Source organism: Stegostoma tigrinum, chromosome 4 (genome assembly GCF_030684315.1).
Source record: "Stegostoma tigrinum isolate sSteTig4 chromosome 4, sSteTig4.hap1, whole genome shotgun sequence".
In the NCBI taxonomy this organism is placed as follows: domain Eukaryota; kingdom Metazoa; phylum Chordata; class Chondrichthyes; order Orectolobiformes; family Stegostomatidae; genus Stegostoma; species Stegostoma tigrinum.
The window spans coordinates 100913480-100928528 of record NC_081357.1 but is presented as its reverse complement, the minus strand read 5'-3'; the positions used below and the strand labels follow the sequence as shown (position 1 = coordinate 100928528).

Below are 15049 nucleotides of genomic sequence, written 5' to 3'. Positions count from 1 at the left end.
TGTCTTTTGTGCCAATGTGGTGGACTGTTCCATCATTGAGAGTGGGGTTGTATGTGCAGTCTCCTCCTCAAGTAAGTTCTTTAATTGTCCACCACCCGTTCACCAAGCCGTAGACGTGCAGGTTAGTTGGATTGGCCATGCTATATTGTCCATAATGTCCCGGGATATGCAGACTAGCTAGAATAGCCATGGGAAATGCAGGATTACAGGGATAGGGTAGAGGGTTGGATCTGTGTGGGACGCTGTTCAGAGGGTCAGTATAAACTTGATGGGATGAATGGCCTGCTTCCACACTGTAGGAATTCTTTGATTCTCTAAACATTCCTCATTAATTAATCCCTCATCTCAGGAATTAGTTGGGTGAGTCCTGTTTGAACTCCTAAGGCAATTGTATCCCTTTTTAAATAAGGAAACAAAACCGTACCCAATACTCTAAACCTGTAATGTTGTAATAAAGATTCTGTATTTTGATATTCTAGTTCTTTGAAAACCTGACAGCATTCCATTTGCCTTCCTAATCATTTGTGCCACCTGCATTCTTACCGAATGATTCATGTAGTAGGATACCCAGATCACTCTGTACTGCAGAGTTCTGCAGTCTTTCTCCATTTAAATAGTATTACACTTTGTTCTATTCTTCCTCCCAAAGAGGGCAGGTTTACATTTTCCGCCAATGCTTTTGCTTATTCAATAGTGAGTCTGTGTTCCTTTGCAGATTCTTTGTGTAGACTTCACAACTTAGTCTCTCACCTATCTTTGATGTCTGGTTGCTGTATTTACAAATGACCTAGTCCCTTCATGCAAGGTTGTGAATAGTTGAGGCCTTAGCACTGATCCCTATGGAAGCCTGATAGCTACAGGTTGTGAACCTGAAAACACTCAGTTTATTTTTTAATTTATTTGTTTCAATTACAATTCATCTTTTGAGGTTGGCCCTGGAAAGAAAATGTCTTGGAGATTGATGTGATACAAATTGTTTCACTAATTTATAAAATAAAATGACTTGTAAAGAATGAGCTTTCTACTGCATTGCATTGAGTATTTCCGTTTGTTTATATTGGTGAGCAGGGATACAGTGGTCTTTAAATTATTTAGTTCTTAAATTGCAGCTTAGTTAAATTGAGTTTAGTTTTGTTACTGTAAATTATGTAGTTATTTTAAAGTTATATAGTTTTTGCCTTCTGAGCCAATAGATCCAGTATTAAACTTTATGTATTTGCAATATCTTTATTCATAGCTAACTCTAGTCACCTTTTTAAAATTTATCCATTTGTGAAATATGGGCATTGCCAAGCAAGATCAGCATTTGTTATCCACCATAATTTCCCTTTGAATAAGTGATCAGGCTATTTTCAGAGGGCAGTTAAAAGTGAGTCATTTTTGAGAGAAATCAGGAAAGCATAGAATGGTTAAGAGATAGCATTGATGGATAAGACTAAGGAAAATCCAAAGAGATTCTACAAATACATTAAAAGCAAGAGGGTAACTATAGAGAGAGGAGTGGGGACTCCTAAAGATCAAGAAGGTCATCTTTGTGTTGAATCCCAGGATATGGGAGAGATGATAAATGAGTATTTTGTGTCAGTTTTTACCATCAAGAAAGAAAAGAAGTCTAGAGAATGCAGAGAAATAAAATATTGATTTTTTAAAAAAAAATAACATTTCACGTTACAGCTGAGCAAGCTTGTGATGTCTTAGAGAATATAAAGGTGGATCAATCTCCAGCACCTGATCTAATGCATCCCAAAACATTGTGGGAAGAAAGGGAGGAAATTATGAGACCGCTTGCACAAGTATTTGCATTATCTATATCAACGCGTGAGGTGCCCTGATGACTGGAGGTTGACTAATGTTGTAATTTTAAGAAAGGTAGTCAGGAGAAACCGGAGAGTATAGACCTGTGAGTCTGACTTCAGTTGTTGGTAAATTGTTGGAGGTGATTATAAAAGATAGGATTTGTGGACATTTAGAAGGATAAAATTGATTAGGGATAGTCAGTGTGATTTTGTGCAAGGAAAGCCGTGTCTCTCAAACTTGATTGAGTCTTTTGAGAAAGTTACCAAAAAGATTGATGGCAAAACAGTAGATGTAGTTCATTTTGATTTCAGTAAAGCCTTTGACAAGATTCCGCATGGTAGACTAATTAGTAAACCTAAGTCACTGGGATTCAGGATGAGCTTGCCAACTGGATATATAATTGGCTTAATGGTAGGAGACAGAGACTAATCATGAAGGGTTGCTTTTTGGACTGGAGGCGTGTAACTAATGGTGTTCCACAGGGATTGGTTCTAGGTCCTCTTTTGTCATTTATGTAAATGGTTTGGATGAGAAGATAGAAGGCATGGTTGTAAGTTTGAGGATGACACCAAAATACGTGGCATAGCAGTGAAGAAGAGATAGTAAGAACTGCAGAGGTAACACAATGTGATACTGGAGGAACACAGCAGACCAGGCAGCATTGGAGGAGCAGGAAAGTTGACCCTTCTTCAGACCCGAAATATCAACTTTCCTGTTGCTCTGATGCTGCCTGGTCTGCTGTCTTCCTCCAGCTCCAGACAGTGACGAAGGTTTTCTCAGGTTACAGCGGGATCTTGATCAAATCAGTCACTGGGCTGAAAAATGGCAGATGGAGTTCAATCTGGATAAAAGTGAGGTATTACATTTTGGCACAAAACTCAAGGTTAGGGCTTATACAATTAGTGGTAGGATCTTGGGTCGTGTTGTAGAACAGAGGGACCTAGGAATGCAGGTTCATAATTCTTTGAAGTTTGCGTCACATATAGTCAAGGTGGTTAAAAAGGTGTTTGGCACGCTTGCCATTATTGCTGTGTCCTTTGACTGTTGGAGTTGGGAAGTCCTGTTGAGGTTGTATGCTATGTTGGTGAGGCCTCTTCTAGAATAGTGTCTGATTCTGGTTGCCCAGTTACAGGAACGATAGTATCAAGCTGGAGAGGGTTCAGAAGAGATTTACCAGGATGTTGCCAGGAATGGAGGTATGAAGGAAGGCTGGATAGTTTGGGACTCTTGTCACGTAGGAGAGTAGGAGGTTGAGAGGTGACCTGATAGATATTTAAAAACTAATTAGAGATATACATAGTGTTAATGCTTTTCCCTAAGATGGGGGATTTCAAGACTAAGGGACACATTTTTAAGGTGACAGGAGAGTGCTTTAAAAAAGACAAGGCACTTTTTTTTTGCACAGTGAACTGCATGTGGAAGGAACTTCATGCTGAAGTGGTGGATGCAGGTACAATTACAACATTTAAAAGACATTTTTGAGGACATGCTAACTGTGTGGTTGTGGGCATAGGGTAGGGGGCTGATGCTGGGCAGTATGCTTGTCAGAGTCAGTGCAGGCTAGATGGGTCAAATGGCCTTTTGGCACTGTAGGGCTCCTGAGAAAATAATGCATCTATTTGGATTGTAAAACTTTTACTTTGTATTCTTTCCATTGTGAAACAACTGTATCAAGCTCCATCCTAAAAACAATGGAGTCAAAAACTTCCAGACAATTCCAGCCTGATATCAACAGTGGGAAAAATGGTAGAGTCCATTATAAAAGATTCAACAGCTGAGCGGCTTGGAAAAGAATGACAGCATGAGGCAGAGACAGCATGGATTTACAAAAGGGGAATCCTGCTTGACAATCTATTGGAACTTCTTGAGGCTGTATCTCATAGAGTTAATAAAGGAGAGCCATTGGATGTGGTTTATTTGAATGTTCAGAAGGCTTTTGATAAGATCCTGTATAAGAGATTAAAATGTATGCAGTTGGGATAGTCAATTGATATGAATAGAGAACTGGTTGGCAGACAGGCAACAAACAGGAGGAACACACAGGCCACTTTCTGATTGGCAGTCCATGAGTGGATCCCAGCTATTCACAATACGTTAATTATTTAGAAGACGGTACTAAATGTAATATCTCCAATCTCAGATGAGGCAAAGCTTGGTGGAGATGGACTGATCTAGACAAGTTGAGTAAATGGGCAAATGCATATTAGATGAAGTGTAATTGTGGATGGATGTGAGGTTATCTTTTTGGTCATAAAAACAGGAAAACGGATTATCTGAATGGCAATATATTGAGAAAGGGGAAGTACAACAAGACCTGGGTATCCTTGTACACCAGTAGCTGAAAGTAAACACGCGGGTGTAACAGGTGGTGAAGAAGGCAAATGATATGTTGACCTTTGTAATGAGAGATTTGGAGTGTAGGAGCAAGGCTATCTTGCTGCAAATATACAGAGCTTTGGGAAGACCACACCAGGAATATAGTGTGCAGTTTTGGCCTACTTATCTGAGGAAGAATGGCCTGGCTATGGAGGGAATGCAGCAGTTTTCCCAGACTGAATACTAGAATGGCAGGGCTAACATATGGAGGGACACTGGATCAGGTGAGGGCTATATCCTCTGGTGTGCAGAAGAATGATGGGGGTATCTCATTAAAACTTACAAGATCTAACAGGATTGGACAAGGTCGTTACAGGAAGGATGTTCCCAGTGACTGGGGAGCCCAGACCTGGTGCCACAGTCTAAGCGCAAGGCCATTTATAGGAGAGATGAGGAGAAATTTCTTTACCCAGAGAGCAGTGAGCCTGTGGAATTCTCTGCAACAGAAAACGTTTGTGGCCAAAATATTGAATGCTTTCAAGAAAACATTAGATACAATTCTTAAGACTAAATAGATCAAAGGTTAATTTGGCAAAAGAGGGAAACGGTACCGAGTTTGATGATCAGCCATGATTATATTGAGAGATGAAGCACATGTGAAGGGTTGGATGGCCTGCTCAACGTTCCTTTTTTGTAATGTTTCTGTATTTCTATGATGTACATGATTCCAGTTTGGTTTTAGTGGAGTCTAAGGACGCGAAATGGTTGTGAGCTTTCAGATTCCTGAGATATATTTGAAAGATTTTTCTCCCTTAGGAAGAAGTTTGTTGCAGGTACAGAATGCTCTAGTTTTGCTGGAGGAAGTGCCTGCTCCGACAGACCAAAGGCCAATAGTGGCTGTGTTGCTCCAAACAGTTATTCAGGACCAGATGCAAAGAGGCAAGTTAAAAGTAAGTAAATTTAAACTGTTTTTAAATGGTGCAGAGATGGATTTCAATGGCCATAAAAAAAATTGCAATGAGATGATGTAATGTTCCCAATTGTTCTAAATCCTGAAATGTGTTAATACTGTGCTTGAAGTTAATATAGCAAGTACATCTGTGACACTATCTGACTTTGTTGGAGTGGGGTGACTGCTGTGAAAAGCCGATGCGAGTTAGATTCTTTTTCCCCCCACGAGATGTGGGTGTGCCAGTTAGTTAGGGAGCAGTGTTGACAAAGGACCAGACCAAATTGTGTAGCTTAAAATTATAAGATGGATGGATCAGATGCCCAAGGAATTGGAGAAGACAAAGTTGACACCTTGGTCAAAATAAATTGTAAGTGTTACTTCAAATAATTTAAGGTAGTTAATAGAAGAATCATAGGAACAAGGTAACCTTGTAACTTTTGCTGTGATAATTATTGGATAGATTTGTGAATAAAATCAGTTTCTGACTGAATTGGAAAGGTTTGTGACTAAGTGAGAATGCTGCAATGCATTTCACTCCAAAGTCTTGGAGATGTGTTACCTCGAAAGATACATGTGCTGTGAGTGCAGGTGAAAACCCAGAACTTCCATGTATGCACATCTTGAACATTTGTCAAAATCTAAATTTAGCAGTGGAATTTTCCATTTGGATAATTTGTTTTTAGCCTGCTATTCTTGCACTTTTGTAATGGATTAGTCTTTTTTTTAAAAAAAAGTGCAGTGTATTAATAACTAGCATGGTCTGGATGTTGCTTTCTTACTGGAGATAAACACTGTTGATTTAAAGAATTTTCTCTTTTCAGAAGTTGCACCAATGATGGCAAAATCTTTGCGTGCCTTTAAGAACAGACTGGGTCCACGATAAATATGTTCAGCAACAGCTGCTTCACCTGTAAATAAACGTAAATTGTTCAAAAGATGAAACATTTACTTTTTCGAAACTATTTTTTGACTAAAGAGTGCATCTTGTACATATTTATTTTCTGGGGAAAATCTGATTGTTTGCAAAATTATGGAGTAATAAGTGCAGTCTGAACTTAATTTAAAAAGAAAACTCAGATACTAGATTGAAATGATTTAAAGTTTCACAAACAATTCAGGTTGATATTCATGTTCAAAATAAAAGCTGAAATTTATTTTGATGTAAAGAGTTTGTTATCCTTGGGGTGTTTGGAATGTGCAAGATATAATTAATTCATTTCTCATGTGATTGCATTACCTAAATGTGGTTTTCAAGCCATTTGGACATGACTGTCAATCACTTTGACACTTTTTAAACAGGTACTGAAATTCTGCAATAAACAGTGTGTTCAATGATCATTGTTAACAAAAACAACTAAGTCTAGTGTTGCATCGTGTGCTTGTGATCCATTCAGTACTCCGACCCCAGTTTTTCATTAGTGAAGTCCTTAGTGGAAATAACCTTCCCCCATTGCTGATTCTTTACCCCTGCTTGATTCTGAGGTTCTCAGCAGATCATTATCAAATCCTTTATTCTATTCACTTTGGAGGCTCAGCACTTTGAAAGTCCTCAACAAATGGATTCTGGAATTTCTAGACAGCACTGCTGAAGCTTCGAAGCTGCCTAAGTTTCTGCAGAATGTTAGAATCACTTTAGTCCTATCAAGATGGTTGTGGTTAATTGTTTTGCAAGCCTTGTTTGAATGAATGGTTTGTTTATAACATCTGTTGGTTTGCAGCTGGCTGATCATCCTTTCTGCTATTATGGCCAAATAAGTTGTTCATTGAACAAACTGCTAAGTGATTAATGTTAAATTAACATGCAATACACCCACTGGAGTGCATTTATGAACAAGGAAACTGAAGGAAGATGGGACACAGCCCATTTTTTTAATAACACCATCTGCCATGTGGTAAGTTTAAAGGCCCAGTCTTTGAATCTTAGTGAATGGATGAGTGTATGAGTGGATGGATGGTGGATAGTTGCGTCAAGTTAGTTGGGTCAGGACTGAATAATCAAGTGGGGGGCTAGTAGAGGTGTTAGCGGTGTGATTGGTAGGTCTTGGAGAGGATGGGGACAGTAACATGTAGAGTTAACCAGCTAGGCTTTAATTGTCGAACATTTTTGTGTAGTTTCTCAGGTATTATGGCTACGTCTGAATCTCTGACTATAATTTTGAATCGGAGATTCCCGCTGAATCATAGCGAGCAGGAAGATTGCCTAGTGAATGTTTGAACTTTAGACAATTCCCACACAGATTGGCATGTCAGGACTTCGAAAAGATCCTGATACACACTTCAGTTAAACTTTAGTTTGACATGGGTCAAAATGTAACAGGCATTGAACTCAAAGTCAGTGAGTAGACTTAGAGCCATGACTCATAATATGCAGAAACAGCCCCTTTGGTCCAGCTCATCCATGCTGACCAAGACTCCCCAGCTAAACTAGTCCCATTTGCCTGCATTTGGCCCATATCCCTCTAAACCGTTCCTATTCGTGGAACAATCCAAATGTCTTTTAAATGTTGTAACTGTACCTGCATCTATCACTTCCTCTTACAGTTCATTCCATATGCATCACCCTCTGTGTGAACACGTTGCCCCTTAGGTCCCTTTTTAAATCTTTCTCCTCTCATGTATGAAAATATGCCCTCTAATTTTGAACTCCCCTAACATACGTGATGAGGCAGCCCAGAGCGGGACAGTGAGGCAGCCCAGAGCGGGTCTCTGGCAGAAGCGTGACAAGGGCTGGAAAGCACAGAGCAGGACTGCAGCAGTGGAAAGGAAAGTTGGACCCTCTTAAGTTATCCCTTTTTCCTTATCTTATTCTAAGTTAATGTGAATGGTGCCATGTACTTATGATGAAAGTATGCACTATTCACTGTATTTTTTTCAGTACATGTGACAATAAATGATTCAAATACAGAAGAGATCTTTGCTGTTCACCTTATCTAGCCCCCTCATGATTTTATAAACCTCAATAAGGTCACCACTCAACCTCCTTTGCTCCGGGGGTGGGGGGGGGTGGGGAGGGAGTCATCTATCCAGCGTCTCCTTATAACTCAAACCTTCCTATAGCTCTCTCTCTGCTCTCATTAATACATTATGTAGTGTTCCTAAAGGACTACACTGTAGCTTGCAACTATATGGTTAACCACTGGACTAATACATCACTGCCTGCTGTTGCTAGCTCTGCTAATTTAGTGATTGTGTCAACTGCTATCATCAAGTCAATGTCAATTAATGACTGTTAGGCTTATTTTCTTCTGGTATTCCCCACAATTAGTACTAAGAATTCCCAGTAGCTTCTAGTCCCCGACAACAAAGTGTGAAGCTGGATGAACACAGCAGTCCAAGCTGGATGGAAAAATGGCTTGGGTGGTGGGGTCGGATTGTAGATGGCGGACGTTTCGGAGGATGATGCGTTGTATCCGGAGGTTGGTGGGGTGGTATGTGAGAACAAGGGGGATCCTCTTGGGGCGGTTGTGGTGGGGCCGGGGTGTGAGGGATGTGTTGTGGGAAATGCGGGAGACGCGGCCAAGGGCGTTCTCGACCACTGCGGGGGGGAAAGTTGCGGCCCTTGAAGAATGTGGACATCTGGGATGTGCAGGAGTGGAATGCCTCATCCTGGGAGCAGATGCGGCGGAGGCGGAGGAATTGGGAATAGGGGATGGTATTTTTGCAAGAGGAATTTTTCCATCCCCACCCTTCTCTGCCTTTCGGAGAGACCACTTTCTCCGTGACTCCTTTATCCGCTCCACACTCCCCTCCAACCCCACCACACCCGGCACCTTCCCCTGCAACCGCAGGAAGTGCTACATCTCCTCCCTCACCCCCATCCCAGGCCCCAAGATGACTTTCCATATTAAGCAGATGTTCACCTGCACATCTGCCAATGTGGTATACTGTATGCATTGTACCCGATTGTGGCTTCCTCTACATTGGGGAAACCAAGTGGAGGCTTGGGGACCGCTTTGCAGAACACCTCTGCTCAGTTCACAATAAACAACTGCGCCTCCCAGTCGCAAGCCATTTTAATTCCCACTCCCGTTCCTCAGACAACATGTCCATCATGGGCCTCCTGCAGTGCCACAATGATAGCACCCGAAGGTTGCAAGGATAGCAACTCATATTCCGCTTGGGAACCCTGCAGCCCAATGGTATCAATGTGGACTTCACAAGCTTCAAAATCTACCCCCCCCCCCCACTGCATCCCAAAACCAGCCCAGTTCTTCCCCTCCCCCCTCTGCATCACTAAACCAGCCCAGCTCGTCCCCTCCCCCTACTGCATCCCAAAACCAGCACAGCCTGTCTCCGCTTCCCTAACCTGTTCTTCCTCTCACCCATCCCTTCCTCCCACCTCAAGCCGCACCTCCATTTCCTACCTAACACCTCATCCTGCCTCCTTGACCTGTCCGTCTTCCCTGGACTGACCTATCCCCTCCTACCTCCCCACCTATACTCTCCTCTCCACCTATCTTCTTTTCTCTCCATCTTCGGTCCGCCTCCCCCTCTCTCCCTATTTATTCCAGTTCCCTCTCCCCATCTCCCTTTTCTGATGAAGGGTCTAGGCCCGAAACGTCAGCTTTTGTGCTCCTGAGATGCTGCTTGGCCTGCTGTGTTCATCCAGCTTCACACTTTGTTATCTTGGATTCTCCAGCATCTGCAGTTCCCATCATCACAGCTTCTAGTCCTGAATCTTTTTCAATCTTTATTTTAAAGGAATTTGATCCCCCAGTTGAAATACATTGAGCATTTGATCTTTTCTTCACGTTTACCTCTTTAAGACATGCAAACTCAACACATAATTCTAATCTCCATATTTACATTTTTGTGTTACACAGTTGGTTATTATAGAATCCCTACAGTGTGGAAACAGGCCCTTTGGAGGGGCCGGTGTGGACCCTCCAAAAAGCATCCCACCCAGACCCATTCCCCCTACTCCTTTTCCCTGTGACCCACCTAATGTATATATCCTGGAACACTATGGGTAATTTAGAATGGCCAATCCACCTACCATGCACATCTTTGGACTGTGGGAGCACTCGGAGGAAACCTGTGCAGACACAGGGAGAGCATGCAGACTCCACACAGGCATTTTCCCAAGGTGGGAATCAAACCCAGATCCCTGGCATAATGAGGCAGGAGGGCTAACCTCTGAACCACCATGTTGCCCTGTGGTCTTTTGTCTGTATAGATTGTTTAATGGCAATCACATCATTCTGTTTTACAAACTGTTTTATTGAAGTCCTGTTGCATGTTTAGACGGACACTGTGCTTTGGCCTTAATGCTTTTTGTAACTGGGATGCCACCAAGAATATTCTTCTATTGCTCTGAATATGCTCATTTTTCTTGATGTAGTCTAAGATCACAGGCAGCAGGATGATTGAATAGTTTTAAAGAAGTTATGTTTCTTTCTCAACTCTTATAGTAACAATTCTACTGGTTTCTAGTTCCTCTTGCATTGATCGTGTGAGTATTGATGAATTAATGTTCCAATATGACTTGTTGGAGATGCTACCGAACTGTAGTTCTATTTATCAGCTGTGTACAGACCACAGATAATTTCCTTTCTCACATGAAAGGAATTTGGCTGTGCTTAACAGACAAACTGAATTCTCCAATTTAAGTGTGTGCTTAGTTTATTTTCCTGGAAAGTAGTTGAATAAAGCAGTACTCATTATAATTTCCTACTTTGATACCGCTTCTGCCTGATCTATGTGTAGTTGAAGCAGTTTTACTAGCCTTTTCACTCTTCCCCCACCCCCTTCACCACTCCTCACTCACTCTACTTTCTACTTTCTCCTAAAGTATGTTCAGGCAGTCAAACACAATAGTTTAAACTTGTATTCAGATCCTTCCATGGCCTCATCCCTCTATCTATACATTCGTACAGCCTGACAACCCTCAATCTCTGTGTTCAACTAATACTGGACTCTCCATTTCAGTTCATAACTTCCTTTGCTTGGCAAGATGTTGAGGCCTTCAGTGCTGGAATTATATCCATAAATCTCACCACCTCTTTTAAGATATTCCTCAAAACTTCTGTCACTGACTAAACTTTGTTTCATCTGCCCTGTTTCTCATTGCTTTTCGTTAAGTTTTTTTATTTCATAATTACATCTGTGGAGCACCTAGGGGATTTTACTGTGTTAGGGAAGAGAGTTCGACTCCAAGGAAAAAGGAGTATATTAAAACACGAGAAGCTAGGAGGTGGGTCAAGAGTTCTTTGGTCACTGTTATGCTGCGCAAACTGTTTTCACATCAGTGGTTTAGATAGTGAGTAAGTTGCTCTACCTGCACAAATTGTTCACTTTGTGTCATTCTCTCTCCTCTGTCAGTATTCTGCATTCTTCCTTTGCACGCAATTATCCAGAACCCTACTGTCTGAACCCTTGGTCATTTTGAATACATCTATCAATCTCCTCACAATGTTGCCAAGGAAAACAGTCCCAACTTCTCAATTTTCTCTATGTAACTGAAATTCCTCATTCCTGAAATTATTATTGTACTCTCTCTCTTGTGCCCAAATATTTTTTACACAATAGGGTGAATGCTCTAGTTGAGGCTGAATCAGTTTGCTTTTGTTTAACCTGCACAGTTCAGCACAGCCCCCTTGCTCTTATCCTTTATGTCCACGTTTATAAAGCCTAGGATACTGTAGGCTATCACATACCCGATTCCTTTCAAGACTTTTCATCCAGAAACACACGTGTCACCCTCGACCATGCTCCTAAATTTATTCTATAAATGTTCTTTCAATCAAAAGTAATCTCTTCTCACTTGATACATTTTGTCTGCCCTTGTTTGTTCATTCCTTGACTTGTCTACATACTTTTAGAGCTTTATACTATCTTCTTTATGGTTCATAATGCTTCCCCCTGCTTTGTATAGAACATAGAACATAGAACATAGAACATAGAACAGTACAGCACAGAACAGGCCCTTCAGCCCACAATGTTGTGCCGACCATTGATCCTCATGTATGCACCCTCAAATTTCTGTGACCATATGCATGTCCAGCAGTCTCTTAAATGACCCCAATGACCTTGCTTCCACAACTGCTGCTGGCAACGCATTCCATGCTCTCACAACTCTCTGCGTAAAGAACCTGCCTCTGACATCCCCTCTATACTTTCCACCAACCAGCTTAAAACTATGACCCCTCGTGCTAGCCATTTCTGCCCTGGGAAATAGTCTCTGGCTATCAACTCTATCCATGCCTCTCATTATCTTGTATACCTCAATTAGGTCACCTCTCCTCCTCCTTTTCTCCAATGAAAAGAGACCGAGCTCAGTCAACCTCTCTTCATAAGATAAGCCCTCCAGTCCAGGCAGCATCCTGGTAAACCTCCTCTGAACCCTCTCCAAAGCATCCACATCTTTCCTATAATAGGGCGCCCAGAACTGGACGCAGTATTCCAAGTGCGGTCTAACCAAAGTTTTATAGAGCTGCAACAAGATCTCACGACTCTTAAACTCAATCCCCCTGTTAATGAAAGCCAAAACACCATATGCTTTCTTAACAACCCTGTCCACTTGGGTGGCCATTTTAAGGGATCTATGTATCTGCACACCAAGATCCCTCTGTTCCTCCACGCTGCCAAGAATCCTATCCTTAATCCTGTACTCAGCTTTCAAATTCGACCTTCCAAAATGCATCACCTCGCATTTATCCAGGTTGAACTCCATCTGCCACCTCTCAGCCCATCTCTGCATCCTGTCAATGTCCCGCTGCAGCCTACAACAGCCCTCTACACTGTCAACGACACCTCCGACCTTTGTGTCGTCTGCAAACTTGCTGACCCATCCTTCAATTCCCTCGTCCAAGTCATTAATAAAAATTACAAACAGTAGAGGCCCAAGGACAGAGCCCTGTGGAACCCCACTCACCACTGACTTCCAGGCAGAATATTTTCCTTCTACTACCACTCGCTGTCTTCTGTTGGCCAGCCAATTCTGTATCCAAGCAGCTAAGTTCCCCTGTATCCCATTCCTCCTGACCTTCTGAATGAGCCTTCCATGGGGAACCTTATCAAATGCCTTACTGAAGTCCATATACACCACATCCACAGCTCGACCCTCATCAACCGATATCATCTACAGATTTTGAAATTTCACTGTGTACATGAAGACCAGCGTGAAAGTGAACTGCCCTTGACATCAAAGCTGAATTTGAGTGAGTGTGGTATCAAGGAACTTTAATAAAACTGGAGTCAATGGAATTGGGTGAAAAATTCTCCGCTGATTAGAGTCATACTTAGCATAAAGGAAAATGGTTGTGGTTGTTGTGGTTTAGTCGTCTGAGCCCCAAGACAACTCTGCACGAGTTCCTCAGGGTAGTCTTCTGGGCCCAACCATTTTTAGTTGCTTCATTAATGATCTGCCCTCCAGCATAAGGTACAAATGGGGTTGATTGTGTGACTTTCAGTGCAATGGGAAGGTGGCAGTCTAATGATATTATCACTGACCTGTTATTCTCGAGACCCAGGTACTGCTCTGTGAATGCAGGTTTGAATCCCATCACAGCAGATGGTGGAATTTGACGTCACTAAAAATCTTGAATTTAATTAGAATCTCAATTCATGAAGCTGTGTTGTCGGTTAGAAAAGTTCATCTTGTTGACTAATTACCTTTTAGAGAAGGAAGCTGCTGTACTTACCTGGTCTTGCTTACATGTGACTCCAGACCCACAGCAGTGTGGATGACTCTTAACTTTCCTCTCTGCAATTAGGGATAGGCAGGGCCGCCTTCATCTTGTAATTGAACTTCTTTTTTAAAAAAAAATCAATTCCTCAGATACAGAAGTAGCCCATTTCAATATGCAGGAACAATTGGCCTACATTCAGGCTTGGGCTGATATCTGGTGTGAAAGTTAATTGCCATTTAAGTGCCAGGCAATAACCACCTCTAACCAAACAAGTATCTAACCATTGCCCCATGACTTTGAATGGTATCGCCAACACTGAATCCCATACTGTAACTTCCTGGGAGTGACTATTGACCTGAAACTGAACTGGACCAGACTGTAACTGCAAGAGTAGGTTACAGGGTAGAATTCTGCAACAAATTGCTTGCCACCATCTACAAGACAAGTCAGGAGGGTGATGGAGTAGCTTCCTGGGAGGTGAATCAGCTCAGCTCCAACGACACGCAAGAAAGTTATGCAGGGCTTAACGGCCTGCTTAATTGGCACCACATCCATCACCTTGAACATTCCAGTCATTACTGACATACAGTGGCAGCACAGTGCATCATCTACAATATGCAGTAACTCATCAAGCTTCCTTTGACAGCACTTTCCAAACCAACAATCTCTACCACCCCAAGGACAAAATCACCACCTGTCAAGTTGCAGTCCAAGTCACAGACTTTCCCGACCTGGAATTGTATCACTGTTGCTTCACTATCAATGGGTCAAAATAGTGGAACTTCCTCTCTAACAGCACTGTGTGTGTTCCTGCACCCAAGGCCTTCAAAAGTGATTCTTTTGAATTCAAAAAGCGATTCAAAAAGGCAGCTCATCCCCACCTTCTCAAGGGCAATTAGGGATGGGCAATAAATACTGCCCCAGTCAGTGATGCCCACATTGCATGAACAAATGACTTGATTCTGTTATGTATTTCATTAAAATTGCTCAATTATCTGCTTTTTTGTGATGTGTTACAACTGTTATAATTTTTAAGATCCCTATTAATAATTTGTTTTTCTTAAATTGTAGCCAAAGTTTCATTATTGCCTGCACAGACACAGATTTTGTGAAGGATCAGCTATCTGCCAAAATCTTTGATGGAGAATGATGCTCCTGACACTGAACCCTGTAGACCTTAGCTATGTTTTCTGTCACACAACCAAATTCATATCCATGTCATTCCTGTCCCTTTTAATCCATGAGCTGTAACCTTGCCGACAAACATGATGTGCAGATGTAGAGAGATTGAGTTTTAGAGTCATACAGCATGGAAACAGACCCTTCAGTCCAACTCATCTGCCTGACCACCATC

General features: G+C 41.9%; 1 protein-coding gene across 3 annotated transcripts in view; it reads left to right on the top strand.

Moving 5' to 3' along the window:
* The window catches only part of eloal (elongin A, like), a 93821-nt gene extending 87722 nt beyond the window's left edge, over nucleotides 1-6099 (top strand). For all 3 annotated transcript variants that reach the window (XM_059645579.1, XM_059645578.1, XM_059645577.1), the window contains exons 10-11: nucleotides 4930-5063; nucleotides 5887-6099. In XM_059645579.1, the coding sequence (XP_059501562.1) occupies nucleotides 4930-5063; nucleotides 5887-5948 (196 nt within the window). In that variant the 3' untranslated portion in view covers nucleotides 5949-6099. The remainder of the gene's footprint in view (nucleotides 1-4929; nucleotides 5064-5886) is intronic.
* The last annotated feature ends 8950 nt before the right edge of the window (nucleotides 6100-15049 follow it).